This window comes from Triturus cristatus, chromosome 10 (genome assembly GCF_964204655.1).
Source record: "Triturus cristatus chromosome 10, aTriCri1.1, whole genome shotgun sequence".
NCBI classification, from domain to species: domain Eukaryota; kingdom Metazoa; phylum Chordata; class Amphibia; order Caudata; family Salamandridae; genus Triturus; species Triturus cristatus.
This window is the reverse complement of record NC_140593.1, coordinates 661,983,831-661,999,774: the sequence shown is the minus strand read 5'-3', so window position 1 is coordinate 661,999,774 and position 15,944 is coordinate 661,983,831. Positions and strand designations below refer to the sequence as shown.

The window sequence follows — 15,944 nt, the reverse complement described above, 5'->3', positions numbered from 1 at the left end:
CGATCACCTGGTCCACCTAAGGAATGTTTTGGAGGCCCTGCAAAAGGCAGGCCTCACCATCAAGGCCACCAAGTGCCAGATAGGGAAGAGTCAGGTTGTGTACCTGGGCCACCTTGTAGGTGGAGGCCAGGTTCAACCACTGCAGAGCAAAATCCAGACCATCATGGACTGGGTTGCTCCAACCACCCAGACTCAGGTGAGAGCCTTCTTGGGCCTGACTGGGTACTATAGGAGATTTGTCAAGGGGTATGGATCAATAGTGACACCCCTGAATGACTTACCTTCTAAAAAAATGGCCAAAAAGGTTCAGTGGACAGCTAGCTGTCAAAAGGCATTTGATAACCTGAAGCAGGCCATGTGCACTGCTCCCATTCTACAGAGTCCTGTTTACTCCAAGAAGTTCATTGTCCAGACAGATGCATCTGAATTGGGGGTAGGGGCTGTACTGTTACAATTGAATGATGAAGGTCAGGATCGGCCAGTAGCTTTCATAAGCAGAAGGCTGACCCCTAGAGAGAAACGTTGGTCAGCCATTGAGAGGGAGGCCTTTGCTGTGGTTTGGGCTCTGAAGAAGTTAAGGCCATACTTGTTTGGTACTCACTTCCTTGTTCAGACAGACCATAAGCCCCTCTTATGGCTACAACAAATGAAGGGTGAAAACCCCAAACTGCTTAGGTGGTCCATTTCCCTACAGGGGATGGACTTTACAGTGGAACATAGACCTGGGAGTAACCATGCCAGTGCAGATGGACTCTCTAGGTATTTCCACTTAGAACATGAAGACTCAACTGGTCAAGGTTAGTTTAATGTCCCTGCGTTTGGGGGGGGGGGGTTGTGTAGGAGAGTAGGATCTGCTTCACACTGGTACCCCCACGTTTTGCTGGTGTTTCACTGTTTTTCGACCTTAGTCTGGCGGTGGCCCTGCTAATCAGGACACCCTGCTAATCAGGATCCCAGCCTAGCTGCTTCCTCTCTAAAATGGTTTCCATGTACATTAGGTACATCTCTAAATGGATTCTGGAGTGCCTTATAAGCCCCTAGTATATGGTATATTATGTACCTAGGGCATATTATGTACCAGAGGCCTACCAGGGGTTGAAGCATGTATTTTGCCACCCCTGGGAAGCACTCCAAAATGACACCATAGGTCTGCTACTGCAGCCAGGGTAAGGTGGTGCCTGCACCCCTTACTGTGGTATAGGCTACCTATATCACTACCATTGCACACACATATAAAACCTATAAGTCACTCCTATGGCAGGCCTTAACAATCCTGAAGGCAGAGTGCTTGGTTTTTATGTGAGAGGGTGCCCCTGCATGAGCAGAGCCCCTCTGCAGCGTTCGGAGTACCTCCTCTGATGCTGTTTGTGGTGCAGCCTGACCATATACTCTTAAGTGCGTTATAACCTCGCCGTAAATGCTAACTTTGGACTGGCTGCACAGAAACATGTCGTGTATCATCTGTGTAAGATATAGAGGTGAAACCCCATCCTTTATGATCTCTGTAAGTGTAAGTGAAGTAACATACAAATTGAACAGGGTAGGGCTTAAGGAAGAGCCCTGGGGGACCCTGCAATTCAGAGGGTACATTTTGGATTATGTAGCTTCCTCACATACCTGAAAAGTTCTATTTTGAAGGAATGAGGTAAGCCATTTGAGTGCTGTTCCGACTATTCCTACGGCCTACAACCTTTTTACTAGCAGTGGGTGGGAAACGGTGTCAGACGCAGCGCTCAGTTACAATAGGGTCAGAACATTAGTTCTTCCTTTATCGAAGATGGCTTTTAATTCCTCTGTGACAGCAAACAGGGCAGTCTTAGTGCTACTCTTATGTCTGAAACCTGTCTGACAGAAATGTAGGATGTCATTGGCTTCTAAATATTGGGAGAGATTTTTATTAATACATTTTTCTAATATTTTACTCGGTCCTGGTAGAAGGGAGATGGGGGCAATAGTTTATACACTTGGAGGGGTTAGTTGATGTTTCTGTAGCAGTGGTCTCACAGTTGTGTGCTTCCAGGCTGCTGGCACTGTCCCTGACTTCAGTGTCAAATTAAACATATCAGTCAGCCTGCTAATAACTACCTCGCCCCCACTTTGCATAATGTATGGAGGTGCTGGTTCTAATGGTGAGCCTAGTTTCAGAGATTTCAGAATCTCATAAATACTTTCGTGAGTCATTTTAGTGAAGGTGTTCAGTTTTAATGCTGCCATACTTTTATTTCCTGACTTCATCATTACCTCTCAGCATCAGGAGCATGTTATTGAGTTTCTCTAAGAAAAAGCTGGCTAACATGTTGCAGTAAAGGTCTGATTTTCAGACTGTTGGTTTTATCATATTGCAGACTAGATTGAACAATTCCTTGGAGGAATTTTCTGCATTGTCAATCTTGGAGGCAAAGTAGCTAATTCTTGCCCTCCTACAAGTGTTATTATTTTTTTTAAATAGTTTCTTTGTCCGTAAGATCATATTCTTTACTCTATAATCTCTCTAGCCTTTTTGACTCTTTTTTTAATTCTAAGAGTTGAGGAGAAAACCAGGGAGCCCTATCTCCTAAGAGTTTTTTGCTGCCTGACAGGTGCTAAATTGTTAAGGGCCTTCAGCATCCAGGCCTCAAAGCTCCTATAACTACTTGAAATTTCTCCCACCATTGTCGGAATAGGATTAGATAAGGCATCCTGCCACAGTACAATGTCCAGTTTGGCCCAGTTGCATCTAAGTCTGGGTTGATGAGGTACAGGGACTTTATTGCTTCTGTTACCAAATTGAAATGGTATGAGTTTATGATTCTACCATGTGATCTCAGTTGGGTCCCCTGTGGTCAAAATATGGGATCTAATAAGTGGCCTTGCTTATGGGTGGGGCCTTTGATCTGTTGTGTAAGCTGAATTGCCTGTAGATCCAGTGTGAGGATTTAAGATACTTCTCAGTCTGATCACATGCAGATTCCAATCTCCCTAACAGACTTGTATACCAAAACATACGGACAACCCAAGAAAGAGAATATTTGGATCAGAGACACATCCATCCTTGACACAGAAGCCATGGCCATCATGGCCCTTCCCACCCTAATTTCGATTACATCTCATCTGGACATTAACAAGGCCATTGACAAATACAACTCCTGCATGGAATCGCTTATTCACAAATGTGCACCCGTGAAGTGCAAATTATCCAGACCAAAACCCTCCAAGCCATGGTTCTCTTTATGAAGAAAGAAAGCTTATCAGAAAATGAGAGAAAGGATGGTGACGACTAAGCTTCGCAAAGTGAGAAAACAATCAAAGACCGAATCCTCAGGGCCAAATCCTCCCATATCGGAGCCATCGTGAATCTTGCAAAGAATAGACGGAAGTGCCTATTCGAGGTCATTGCAAAGACTACAGAACCCGTCCACTACTTCGGCTCCTATGTTCCACGTTTCTGTGCGGAACAAAACATCCCAGTTATTGATAACATTGATAATAACTGGGATGTTTTATTCCTCACAGAAACGTGGCATAAAGACAGTATATCGCATTACCCACCCCACAGGAATTCTCCATCAAACATTTTGCTCGAGATAATAAAATTAGTGGTGGGATGGTAATTATACATCCCGTCATCTGCATGTCTGTCTCTAAGCTTATGAACAATGACAATATGGAGGGCATGGTGTTTACCGTTACTCTATCCACCACCTTTTCTGTCTCTGTCGCACTTATCTACTCTCCCACTGCTGGATAAGCTACATCGCTGCAATCTCTTTCTCAGAAGTTAGGCCAACTCTACTCACTCCATGCTAATTTTATGGTTCTAGGAGATTTTAATTTTCATGTAGATGACATCAACAACATATTGGCTCTACAATTTCTGGGGACCATGGAAAGCTTTAACTTGGAACAACTTGTTAAAGTACCCACTCATTTAGCAGGTCATACACTTGATCTTATTTTGGCTACTCCTCTTCTGGTCCAAATACTTCCGGTAGTTATTCTCATATGGTCTGATCATGTTGTAATTGCTTTTGAGATTTTAACACCCACGTTGTGTGTCCTACCCCGTGCGATCAAAAAATTGTCCAGACCTTGGCACAAAGTTAATGACTTGCTTCTGGCTGATGTCTTACAATCTGTCACTATTGATCAGAGTGGAGTGTTGGAGCACGATGCCACTCTGTTCAATGACTTGTCGAAAAGGCCATTGACATTATTGCACTCTGCTAAGAGACTCAAGGCTTCAGCCCCCACATTCTCTGATGCTCTAAAACTTCATAAATCTAGCTGTAAGAGGCTGGAGAGGCACTGGAGAACTAGTGACGATGAAGCCAAAGCAAACAATCAAGATGCCCTCATGAAATATGATAGTGCAATATATATGATTCGTAATGCTTTTATTGCCCTGTCAATTGCTGAGGCAGACAACTCTCCCACAGACTTGTTTAAGGTGGTTAGTGCCTTTCTTTCTCCTTAGGAGACAAAAATATACTAACTCCATCAATGGAACTTTGTGCAGACCTTTCTGTTGTTTTCATAATAAAATTCAGGCTATTGATGATCTTTTTTCTCCTCTTTCTTCCCCAATTCTGTCTTGTTTCCCTCCTATATCTCTTGAAGAATCAGCCAACAATGTTGTCAATTTTAAATCAGGATCCCCACTTGAACCTTGCCCCCTGACTATTCTTAAATTGGCAGTATCAGTGGTTAATCCCTTGGTGAACAGCCTGCTGAATGAATATCTTGCTTAGGGAAGGTTTCCCTCTGGTTGGAAGCAGGCCCTTTTACTACTTAAGAAGTCTTCTGCTGACCCTAAGATTCTAAGCAACTTCAGGCCCATCTCACGTCTGTCTACTATGGCAAAGCTAGTAGAAAAAAATGTCAAATTACAGCTTACTCTTTTGTTGGGAGAAAAAACATCTGCTTTCTGACCCACAATCAGGATTTTGTCATGGTTATAGCACTGAGACATCTCTTTTGGAGGACTTCGAGCATATCAAAAGCAATCTTGACCAAAATTCTTCAGATATGCTTTTTGATCTTTCTGCGGCATTTGATACGGTCTCACATGCTATTTTGCTTCACAGACTGGAAGGCACGGGCATTACAGATCTTACCTTGGCATAGTTTAAATCCTTTATCAGCAACCACACACAGTCTTTCACCCTCCCTGTCAGTCTGCAGCAAAGCCTTTAGAGTGCAGTGTTCTGCAAGGTTCATCTCTTAGTCCCACCTTTTTTATTGTATATATGACATCTTTGGCCAATATTGTGGAGAACTTTGGAGTCAGAGTAGTTTCTTATGCAGATGATACACAGCTGCTGCTGGCCTTTCATGAAAATGTTCCTTCATCATTGAGTTTCTTTAAATCTTGTTTTAGATCTGTCCTAGATAGATTGGATGAATACCAAAGTTGAACTCAGATAAGACTGAGATTCTTTTCTTCGGTACCAAATTATCCCCGACGCTAAACTTTGGTGGCCATCAGACATGGGAATTCCCCCTTGTCCTTCCTCTGTGGTAAGGAACTTGGGGTTAAATTTGATGCTGAGCTCACGTGGGAATCTCAGATAAAAACAGTTTCTAGTTCCCGTTTTCTGATTCGCAGATCCTTGAGAAGTATGCTACATTTTTTCCCCTTAGAACAGCAACAAATTATTGTACACGCTTTGATCACTTCCAAACTGGTCTACGCTAATAGTCTGTATCTCGGGCTTCCTACTTATCTTATTCAGTGTCTTCAAAGCATTCAAAACGCTGCTGCCCCATTGATTCCTAAAATCCCTCCTTGAAGCTCCATCTCAAGTCACTTGCATTAGTTTCATTGGCTACAGATCAACAGAAGGATTCAGTTTAAGGCTCTTATTTTTGCTTTTAGAATTTTTAACTCTAAGTGGGCCCCTCTATCTTAGGCGCCGGCTCAAGTTGTCCTCCCAGGTGCGTTCTTAGAGGTCCAATAACCTTAAATTGTTTCCATCCCCTCGCATTGTTAAATCCAAAAGAGGGGGGCTGTTCTTTTGCCTTTCTGACAGTCAGATTGTGGAATGCCTTACCTCTGCGGTAGAGAATCTGTTCATCTGAAATGGTTTTCAAGAAAAAACGTAAAGCGCTTCTCTTTGACTGTGCAATAACCCTCTCTTAAGTTTGCTTCTGCCTTTAGAGAATGTGGAAATCTTTGTTGCTAGTGCCGGTAAACCTTGTTGGGTAGCTGTGCACTTTAAACATGGATTGTCCTGTATGTCATCCGTGGCCCATTGCAATGACTTTGTAGTAGTCTTTGATAAAACGTTAGAGACATCCATATCTCACTGCTCATCAACTATGCCCTTGAAACAGTTGAGACTCTACCATGCAAGGCACTACAATCATGGTGATCTTTCTCTCCAATCTCCGAATAGGACCTACAATAAACAATCTCCAAAGTAAAACCCTCAAACCACTATCATGACACCATTCCAAGTCCTATCAAGAAAATCTCTTGCCACACACCTTCTCCCCATATGGACAACCATAGTGAACTCCTCTCCTAAACAGGGCCTCTTCCCAGAACGACTAAAAATGGGTCAATTCACCCCACTCTTGAAAAACCAACTTCTCAATCCAGAGACCTGAACAACTACCGCCCAGCCTCCACACTCCCATTCTTAGGCAAAGTCATTGAAAGTTGCGTAGTGTCCCAAATATCCTCCCACATTCGAACACACAACCTCCTAGACTCTCTCCAATCAGGTTTCTGCCACGGTTACAGTACAGAAACTGTAATCCTCCAAATAATCGACGACTTCCTCAGAACCCTTGACTCCGGCAACTCCTGCCTCCTGGATTTATCTGCTGCATGTGACACTTTTAACCATCTGAACCTCCTTCGTACTCTTAAACTTTGCATGGGATGTGGAGGCACTGTACTCCACTGGTTCTCCTCATACCTATCCAACTGTTCCCAAATTGTGAAATTAAGCAACTCGCTCTCAAGACCAGTCAGCATTCACCAAGGGGTCCCTCAAGGCTTGATCCTCTCCTCAACCTTGTTTAACCTCTACCTAGAACCTCTATGTGTGATTTTTAGAATCTCTAGGATTCTCTTCCACCTCTACACCAAAAACACCCTATTATACCTGAAAATCCCATACCCGGAAGATGTTGCCCTGCTTTTAAAAACATTCTTAAAGATTTAAAACTGAATTTCCAACCACCATTTAAAACTCAACCCAACTTAAATGAATTTATTTTGATCTCACCACCGAAAAACAAAAACGCCAGTACAAGAATGGATAACCAAACTTACTGCCCTGGATGGGTGCCACACCATTGGCCAGAGCACCAGATCACTCGGCATCACCCTTGATAATCATCTCAATCTTCACAGTCACATCGCAGCTATGGCGAAGAGTGCACAACACCAACTTAGGGAGTAGTGGGGCATCAGACAATTGATTCCACAACAAGACCTCAAAATATTGGTGCAATCTCTTGTACTCTCTAGACTAGACTATGGAAATTCCCTTTTCTCAGGCACTTCCATGGTTCACCTTGGTCCACTGAGAGCAACACTACATGCTTTCTATCCTGCTTGTTGTAAAGCACTCTGATGCCTTTGGGCTATGTCAGCGCTATGTAAAATTGCAATAAATGAATAAATAAATAAAAAAACTACTGCACCAATCATGCCCACCGCACTGCATGCTACGTCGTTAGCCGGGGTAACGTCACACGTGTTAGGCGGTGACGAGGAAACATGCTTGGAGCTTAGCGTGAGCCCAGCAAATAAAGATGGGGCTTGTTGTTGTAGCAAACAAACAGCCAGGTAGTGACTAGGGGTAACTGTAAGTCTTGAAAAGCGACATGGCATGTTTGAAGACATAAGTAACCTACCTACAACACAGCCCCTTACTATATAGCATTCTAAGTAGTACAATAACTAAAGTTATTTTCTCTTCCAACATAATTGGTCCTGCTAATACTTGAAAACTGCCACGTATAGTGTGTGATTGTAGGGTCATGCCTCCCCAACTTCCTACGTCACAATACAAGGGTCCTGAAGTGGGTAAGGTAACATGGACAAATGACTTTATTACTCACCCATTCATGTTTTGTATTGCAGTGATACACATGGAGTGAGCCATACTGAGTGATCACAAATATATGTTTTAATGTCCAACAGATGTCCAAAGCTTTTAAAAAAGATGTGTCCTTATGTCTGTTCTGTTCTTATATTATGTGTATGCACATCTAAGAGCAATGTTTCTCTGCTATGAATTACACAGTTTCTAAATAAGTACCACAAACACCATTAACAGGTGGATCTTATGCCAATGCACTTTAATTAGTATTCTCCCGTAGTAATCCAGGGGGACTGACTCAACTTCAGGACGAGTAGCCCTTTGCATGTAGTATGTTTGTACTGTTTGTCCTACCTGATAGGGCATAAGGCAAAGTTGGGTAGCTTTCATTGCAGTTTTACAAAAAAGCCAGGTGTGTAACGCAGGCACCTGCAGTGCAAGGCGGGGTCCAAGCCTTCAGGGCCCCCAGCCTTTCAGGGAGACACCCTACAGCCCAAAGACAATTAATATCTGTAAGATATAGGAGACTCAGCGGCTTCTTTCCACATAATGCAGGGAGACCCCCAATCATTTCACGTTACAACACTGAAAAGAACATGCGTAAGGAGCACACACAAAAATTAAAGTGATATGCTAGCCTAGCATATCGATTTGCTTTTTAGAATGAATAAACACATTTAGAAAAACTTCAACCTTCCCATTAAACTTAAAATATTTAATTTTCTATAGTTGTCTATTACATTTTTAATTATTTGTTTATTTGCTTGATGAATACTTGTTTCTGTGTATGTGTATTGTTTTGAGGTTCAAATCATAAAAGCTGCTTAGGCCAGGGTCTCCTGCTTCCAGTAATGAATCAGTGGGAGTCCACAGAAGTCAAAAAGTTAGGGATCTCTAGCAAATTGCAATGCCTTGAATACCTCAAGAGAATCAGGATAAGATGTGCTATAGGTCTTCAATGTGTGTGATATGAATTAATCAATAATGAATACATTTCTCTTCCTGGAACCAGTCTCCAAATGCTGTGCCGAATTATATTTCAGAGGTCACCACTAGTCCAACTTTATCTCTAAATGTTAACTGAGGGCTGCATTTGTATACCAGACCAAAGAATTTAGCTGCTTTGCCATGCCGTCCCAACCATCATCCAGGTGTTAATTCCAATCTCTTCTGCCAAAAGGTCCCTAGTAATGCTAGATTCCAATGATGCTGGCTGAGCTAGTGTATTTTCGAAATGGACATAGGTGGTCACTTGGTCATCATGTACCAATAAGTAGCATAGCGTGCTTCTCAAACAAAATAATATCTCTCTTGGTGATTCTGCATTTGTCTTAATGTTAGTATCAACATATCCCAACTTAGTCTGGCCTGGGATCCCACAAATACTACTTTTGTTAATAATGAATACAACTGCCTGAAGAATTTCCAGGTGAAGACTATAGGAATGCTCTGGTCTGGGTGAAGAGCGTACACAATAACTGTGTGTGAAGGGAAGGACAGACCTCTATGCTAATTTCTCTTCCTGGTAGTACAAGCCAGCAGCCGGACTTGGCTGATAAAATGTGTTTGTATTCTTTTCTTAGCTTTTTTTTTTTACATGGTGTATGTAACATGTGGGAAATGTGGCTTTTGTCGTTCATTTTCTCAGTTTCGTATTAGCTTACATTGCAAAATGATTTGGTTGGCTTCATCTTGTATTTATTTTTTAAGTAGGAAAGGAGGTACTCCCTTGACTTCTGTACATTGATTATGCTGGCTGAGTATACAAGTTATTTTACTCTGGTTATGATGATTCACTGGAGTTTGCTTGATGATAGCATTTAACTGGTCTTCCCCATCTTTACTTTGTATGGGTGTTGATGGGTGTGACCTATTTGAGGATGAGAACGTGGAAAGGAATGGGAAAATTAACAGATCCATCAATGGAAACGGGGAGGAGCATTTGATGAAGCTAGGATCAACAAAGATGTGCTTACGTTCGCAAGCCTCCTTCAATATGCGGCACAGTGGTGTGCAGAGGGCCCCAATGAGGAGAAAAACCTGTTGAGTGAGTGGGAGGCAAACACGGATCTTCTGCACTGCCTTATGATGGGGTCGGGGGATTCCGGAGGGCCTCCCTTTTGTTCTCTGATCGGTAGCGGTGGCCTGGGAACATATGGTAAAGCGGGTATTGTGTCTGATGCAGTATGTCAGAATGCTGCCCCTCAGGTGGTTAGAACCCATCTGAGATATTCAGTCCATAACGGATATGAGACTGTGGTTTAAGGGGGGGGTTGCATCACAGCTGGTGACCTTGACGGCAATGGTGTCTTCCTTATGATGGAAGCGACGACTAGAGACCTATTTGGCTTGCACCACAGCCAGTTTCTGCAATATATTAAGGTGTCCTGCATGCTCCCGGAGATCTGACCAGACTTCCCCTCCGAACTCACAAAATCTCAGACATTACAAATAATACTGGAACCGGATCCACAATGGAACTAATCTCCCGCCTTTACAGGGCTGCTATCAAGGGAGATTGCAGCGTTAATATGACGTGAGTACAGAATAGATTGGCTGAGACTCTGCCTGAACTGCTGTCTGAGAGTGCTTGGAGGAGAGCTTGTGTTCATGAGGTATTGAGCAACGTCAGATTCAAGCTCACCCAGTTCTATTACCTGCATCAAAACTGCGTGACCCGACAGATTCTGCATTGCATAGACAGAGCTCGGTCGGAATATTGTCTTAGATGTGGTTACGCTTCGGTGACCATATGACATGAAAGTTCAGGAGACTTCAGGGGTTTTTGGATAAAATCTTACAGATTCTTCAGGAGGTAACATGGGTTCCAGTGGAGGCCTCTATCAGTGACTGCCTACTAAGGATACTGCTGTTACCTAAATGTGGTGCACAAATGTCCCACTGGTTCTCCCTCTTTGGACTGGTGCTCACAAAGCGGCCAGTGGGTATTCAGTGGCTATTTCCGTTGGTCCGGAAATGGATGGACAATCAGCATGAATGGGGTCTGGCTGAGGAGAGGCGACTTCGTGCAGTACGCACAGATGATAATGCTGATTTGGACCTAGAAATCTGGGTAGTCAAGTTAGATAGCTTGGCGGAGGCCGATCTACCGACTGAGGACTCGGCACCTGTGTCCCAGAGCTTGGCTCCTGTAGCATTCAGTGCAGAAAATTCAGGGTGTTAACTGAATGTACCATCTTGGTTGGCTATGCGTTGTCGAGTGGGCCCTGGGACAATGCCCTGGGTTCAATGGAAACCCTATATCCATCTTTCTTTCCTGCTCCTCCCTCCACCCCCTCTATGCCTTCTGTGTATTATCCTGGCACACCGTTGTACTGGGTTTTGGGGGAGGTGGGTTATCCACCATCAGAGGATTTAACCACAGACTCCAAGTTTCGTTGCTCATTGTTTAATTTTCTTTAGATGTTTAGAACTGTTTCACTGTTTAACCTAGGCACTTATGCTATTATGCCATTATAGCACTGCTTTGGGTGTATGTGATCATACTCTTCCATTATGTTGACATTTTGTGTACTGATGCATTGTGCCTTTTATGTATCCAGCTACTAATAAACACAATTTAAAAAACAAATGTGCGTACGTATCTTGCATTTGTTTTCTGTCGATGGGAAAGAGTTATGGAGGCATTTGTGCAGTTTAGCAAAGTTCTCTAGCATGATGCAGGATTTCGGGTTGACACAATCTAGATTGAAATTTCCAAGTAAGAGGTCTTTGAAGCCACTTTATGGCTCGTTGTGATAGTTATGAACTGGTTGATAGCATAATTTATGAAGTTTGTGGTAAGAAGTGGGAAGGTGGATAACGTTGGGAGAAAACCATGTGATGGCAATTTTATGGCATTCAATTATGTCATAACTTGTCGTGAGAAAAGACCTGTAATAGAGTGAGTTTTTGGGGATGACTGTTATGTTTCCATGTACTTTGTACTATGTATAGTAAGTGAGGAAGTTTAGTCTTGAGGGGCTTAGAGGTTAATGATACTATGCAGGGGAGCCACCTGAGCCAATCACCAGAATAGAGAGTGCAGAAACTCACCGGATGGCGGTCTTTCAAAAACGGAACAGAAGCCTTGCATGAATCAATAACTGCCAATTGTACAATGTACAGCATACAGAGGAAAGGGTGGCATAGTTATTCCTCAGGAAGGGGGGGGGTGGCCCGGAATGACTGAGTTGCCACTCTCAAAGCAGTAAGTTCCTGAAATGACTGATGTATGCATTCTGCCAAAAGGTTAAATGTCTAGTGGTATATATGTAGGCGAGGAATCCTGTGCACGCAGAGGGTAGTCCACACTGGGGCTCGGTTGAAACTTTAAAAGCAACATCTTTCTTTTCGTAAAAACATTTCAAGGACATGCTTCTGGGCATAGGCAATGCCCAACCAGCTGAATGGTGCAGAGCAGAATCACAGAATAATTTGCTATATCGAAGTAGATCCCAAATGTACTATTTAATTTTTTTTTATAATGTTCTTCATACTGTTGTATTCTTCTAGTTTCCGTTTTGAGACAGTGGAGCTTAAGAAATTATTAACATAAATATATACATTGAGCTTAAGCAATGTCTACTTGCTGTTCAATTGACCTAAAAATAAATCGCTTACAATTGAAACCCTTCCCTCCACATAATCATCTTTTGCAAGGTGGAGAAGATTCACTGGCCTCATGTGACCTTGGATACTCACTGTATCACAGCACCAGGATCTATATAACAGGATCTTTCAATGTCCCAGGTGACCCTTTTCTTCACAGTCTCTGCTTCTGTCCGGTGATCTTTGTCCTAGGGTTGGAAGCAATGGTCAGAGGTAAAAAACTTATGGTGGAGTATCTGAGGATCACGTTTGTGGCATCACTCTACTGGAATTGCAGATTGTTTGCCAGTCATGGCTGAGAAACTACAAAAAGATACAGCTACAATGCAGAAACTAGTTACATGGTTGGAGCCATGCATGACCGGCAAGCATCCCAGTACTGGTGGTAACCGTCAGACTGGAGCACACAGCATAGCAGCATACAGTTTTACAGTTAAGCAATGGTAGACGCCAAGGCCCCATCACGTAGCCTTTCCCTCCATCTAGACCTTTGTCGATATCCTGGTCTCCAAATTACAGCCACATTCCAAGAACCTCTTGCTGATTCCTAACCTCTTTAAGATTGAGCTCTCCATCCTCCTCTTCATATAGACCTCCAGTGATGACAGCATCAGGAATGTACAGCGCCCCAGAAACCTGAACATTGGTTATGGGCCATTTCTTTGGTCGCGGGGTTGGCTCTTTTTCACCTCCAAGTTTCAGTGTCCCATTGGAAAACACCAGCGGATTTTCCTTCTGCAGATAGGCAAGATATGGAAATACTTTTAGAATCATAATAGGGGGACAAGGAATTCAACAGTGTTTGGGTAGCTACAACACAAAATGCATGTGCATAACATCCACAGAAAAAATGAAATCACCACCAACCAAGGCATTGTTATTTCAAATGTCTTTAGGTCCTTGGCAGGGTGTCAAAAAGGTGATTTAGCTGCCCCCACATGCACTAGTTAAGTGGGACACCATGTAATGACACCATTCCATTGGACAAATGTTTTATAACACTCATACTGGCATGCTTGCATGTTACATCTGCACAAACACACATGTGTCTCCAAACCTTAACCGTTTTCTGTAGGATTCTAGTATTGTGCTTGAATCATTTGGCAGAGGGTATCATGAGATGCCAACAAGCAATCAAGAACAAGGTCATGGTCATTGGTATCACCAGGTGAGGTGCTGCAGCAACTTTGTGGATAGCCTAACTCTCCTAGGTTGTGCTACATTGTCAAGGTGTGTTCATGTGGCCAGAATTGCGCAATGATCCAATCAGCCATCTTGTTGGTTACTGTATCTTTGGTACAATGAAAACTCCAAAGTATTTTAACCAAAGCATTGATCTTGTGTGTTTGAGACTAAAACATGTGTTATAAGTAAGATTTACTCTGAGGCATCATTTATCATATAACTTGTTATGTACACATATAAGGGTCTATCTTTGCTTGAAATATTATATTTACTGAATGAGAGCTCACAACCCTAACTACCGTATATTTACAGTGTTATAAAGATACATGAGATGTAACTGTTAGCTGGTGGGCAGATGGGGTATGTATTTGTTTTCGTTTTTCATGGCTGTTTGTAAATTTAATAGCTCTCATCTTTTAGGTGTACATGCTGGTTTTCCACACTATTTATTTTTAACTGTATTGATTTATGCTACAATTTCATTATACTAAGCACTCTTTATAAGAGAAGCTTTGAGCTGGGAACAACTACCAGAAAATCATACACTCATAGGTTGTTGCTGCTTGTCCTCTTGTGCTCCCAGGTGTTTGCGTCCTTAGACTGAGAAGGCATATCTCACAGCTAGGCACAAAGTACTTATGGTTTTATGGCATGCTGGAGAAGGAGCAAACTAGATGTGCCTGGTAATCCTCATCTCTCTTGATATGTCTGTTTCCAAATAACAACTAGTAATCTTAGGGATCTATTAAGTTCTAAGGACAGAGATGTTAAACTTTTTGACATATATTGAAGCACAGTGCCCCTTCATTCTCTCTCTGACCCTCTGTTTTTAAGTTAGAACTGTGAGTTAATTAACTTGGTGTAACTTGCGATCAAGAGTAATGCATGCATTTTCAGCTCATTGCCATGGGTTATTTGCCATTAGACCGGCTGAGACTAAGGGGGTAGCATGCTAACTTAATCAGTCTATTTGTGTTTCTGTCTGTGGTGCTATATGGGAGTCCAGAGTCACTGCCAAACCAGGAAAGTGTGATGAAACCCTTATCACCTGGAAATGTGAGCATTCTCTGGAGCTATAAATGAGGAAGCACAGCACAAAGGTGCTCTTGCCAAACTACATATGTACACAAAAAGAGAGAAGGCCATGATTACAAATTCAAACTAATTTATATCCATACACCTAAAAACTGCACACTCTAGAATTATTCCTACTTAAGTCTCTAGGTTACTATCCCTTCCCCTTAATTTTGCTGATCTTTGTGAATAGAAGATTTTGACATTTTATTCTTTTTGCACAACTATTACATATTTACTCTCAATTGTATAGCACTGTCATCTTGATTCTACCTTTTCTCTAGCTGTGGCCTTAGAGACAGACACCATCTGTAACAACAGGCCCTTTTCTTGAGCCCTCTTATAGGTTCCTGAAACTTTTTGAAAGAATGGACATGCAACTAAACTTGAATGAGTTTCTCCTGGACAAGAAGAACGATTACTTAACTGTTCTGTGCCACATGTATGGTGGTACTCTGCATACAAGAGGATAGAGCTTTGACAGATACCTCGTGCAGTCCTATATTGTTGGAACATGGCTGTATGAGTGCAGCTTGAGTAAGAACCTGCTACATGCACCTGCTGCTGTGTGCTGCATCGACAATGGGAGAAAGGGCCGAGAGTCGAGGGGTGCCGGTGTCGACCAATGTGGTGGGAATCACTGCTGGTTTGGACACAAATTTCGGTGCTGTAGGCCCTGGTACATCTGCTGGAGTGAGACATGGAGGCACAGCAGAGTTGAGGCAGAGCATTACCTGAGGGTGAGAGATCCAGGTGTTGCCAACAAGAGGACGGGGTCACTGAATACAGTGCAACAACATTACAGAGGTGAGCAGGTGGAGCACTAAGTGTCCAGGAAATTAGAGGGCTTAGAGGCCCAGCCTATGGCAAAGGATGGCTTCCATGACTTAAGCTTACCCCGGCATGGATTGTGGGATTGCGAGACTGTGGCATTGTGGCATTTTTGCAATAAAAGCTGAAGCTGAAGACAATCCACTGCATGAACTGGAAGTGTGCTGGGACAACACTGAACAATGTCAATAATGGTTGAGCAACAAT

General features: G+C 42.8%; 1 protein-coding gene across 2 annotated transcripts in view; it reads right to left on the bottom strand.

Annotated features, from left to right (window-relative positions):
* CFAP70 (cilia and flagella associated protein 70) overlaps positions 1 to 15,944 on the bottom strand; it is a 960,887-nt gene that overhangs the window by 526,638 nt on the left and 418,305 nt on the right. For both annotated transcript variants that reach the window (XM_085628140.1, XM_085628139.1), the window contains exons 7-8: positions 13,200 to 13,382; positions 12,741 to 12,835 (exon numbers count right to left, since the gene is read on the bottom strand). In XM_085628140.1, the coding sequence (XP_085484266.1) occupies positions 12,741 to 12,835; positions 13,200 to 13,382 (278 nt within the window). The remainder of the gene's footprint in view (positions 1 to 12,740; positions 12,836 to 13,199; positions 13,383 to 15,944) is intronic.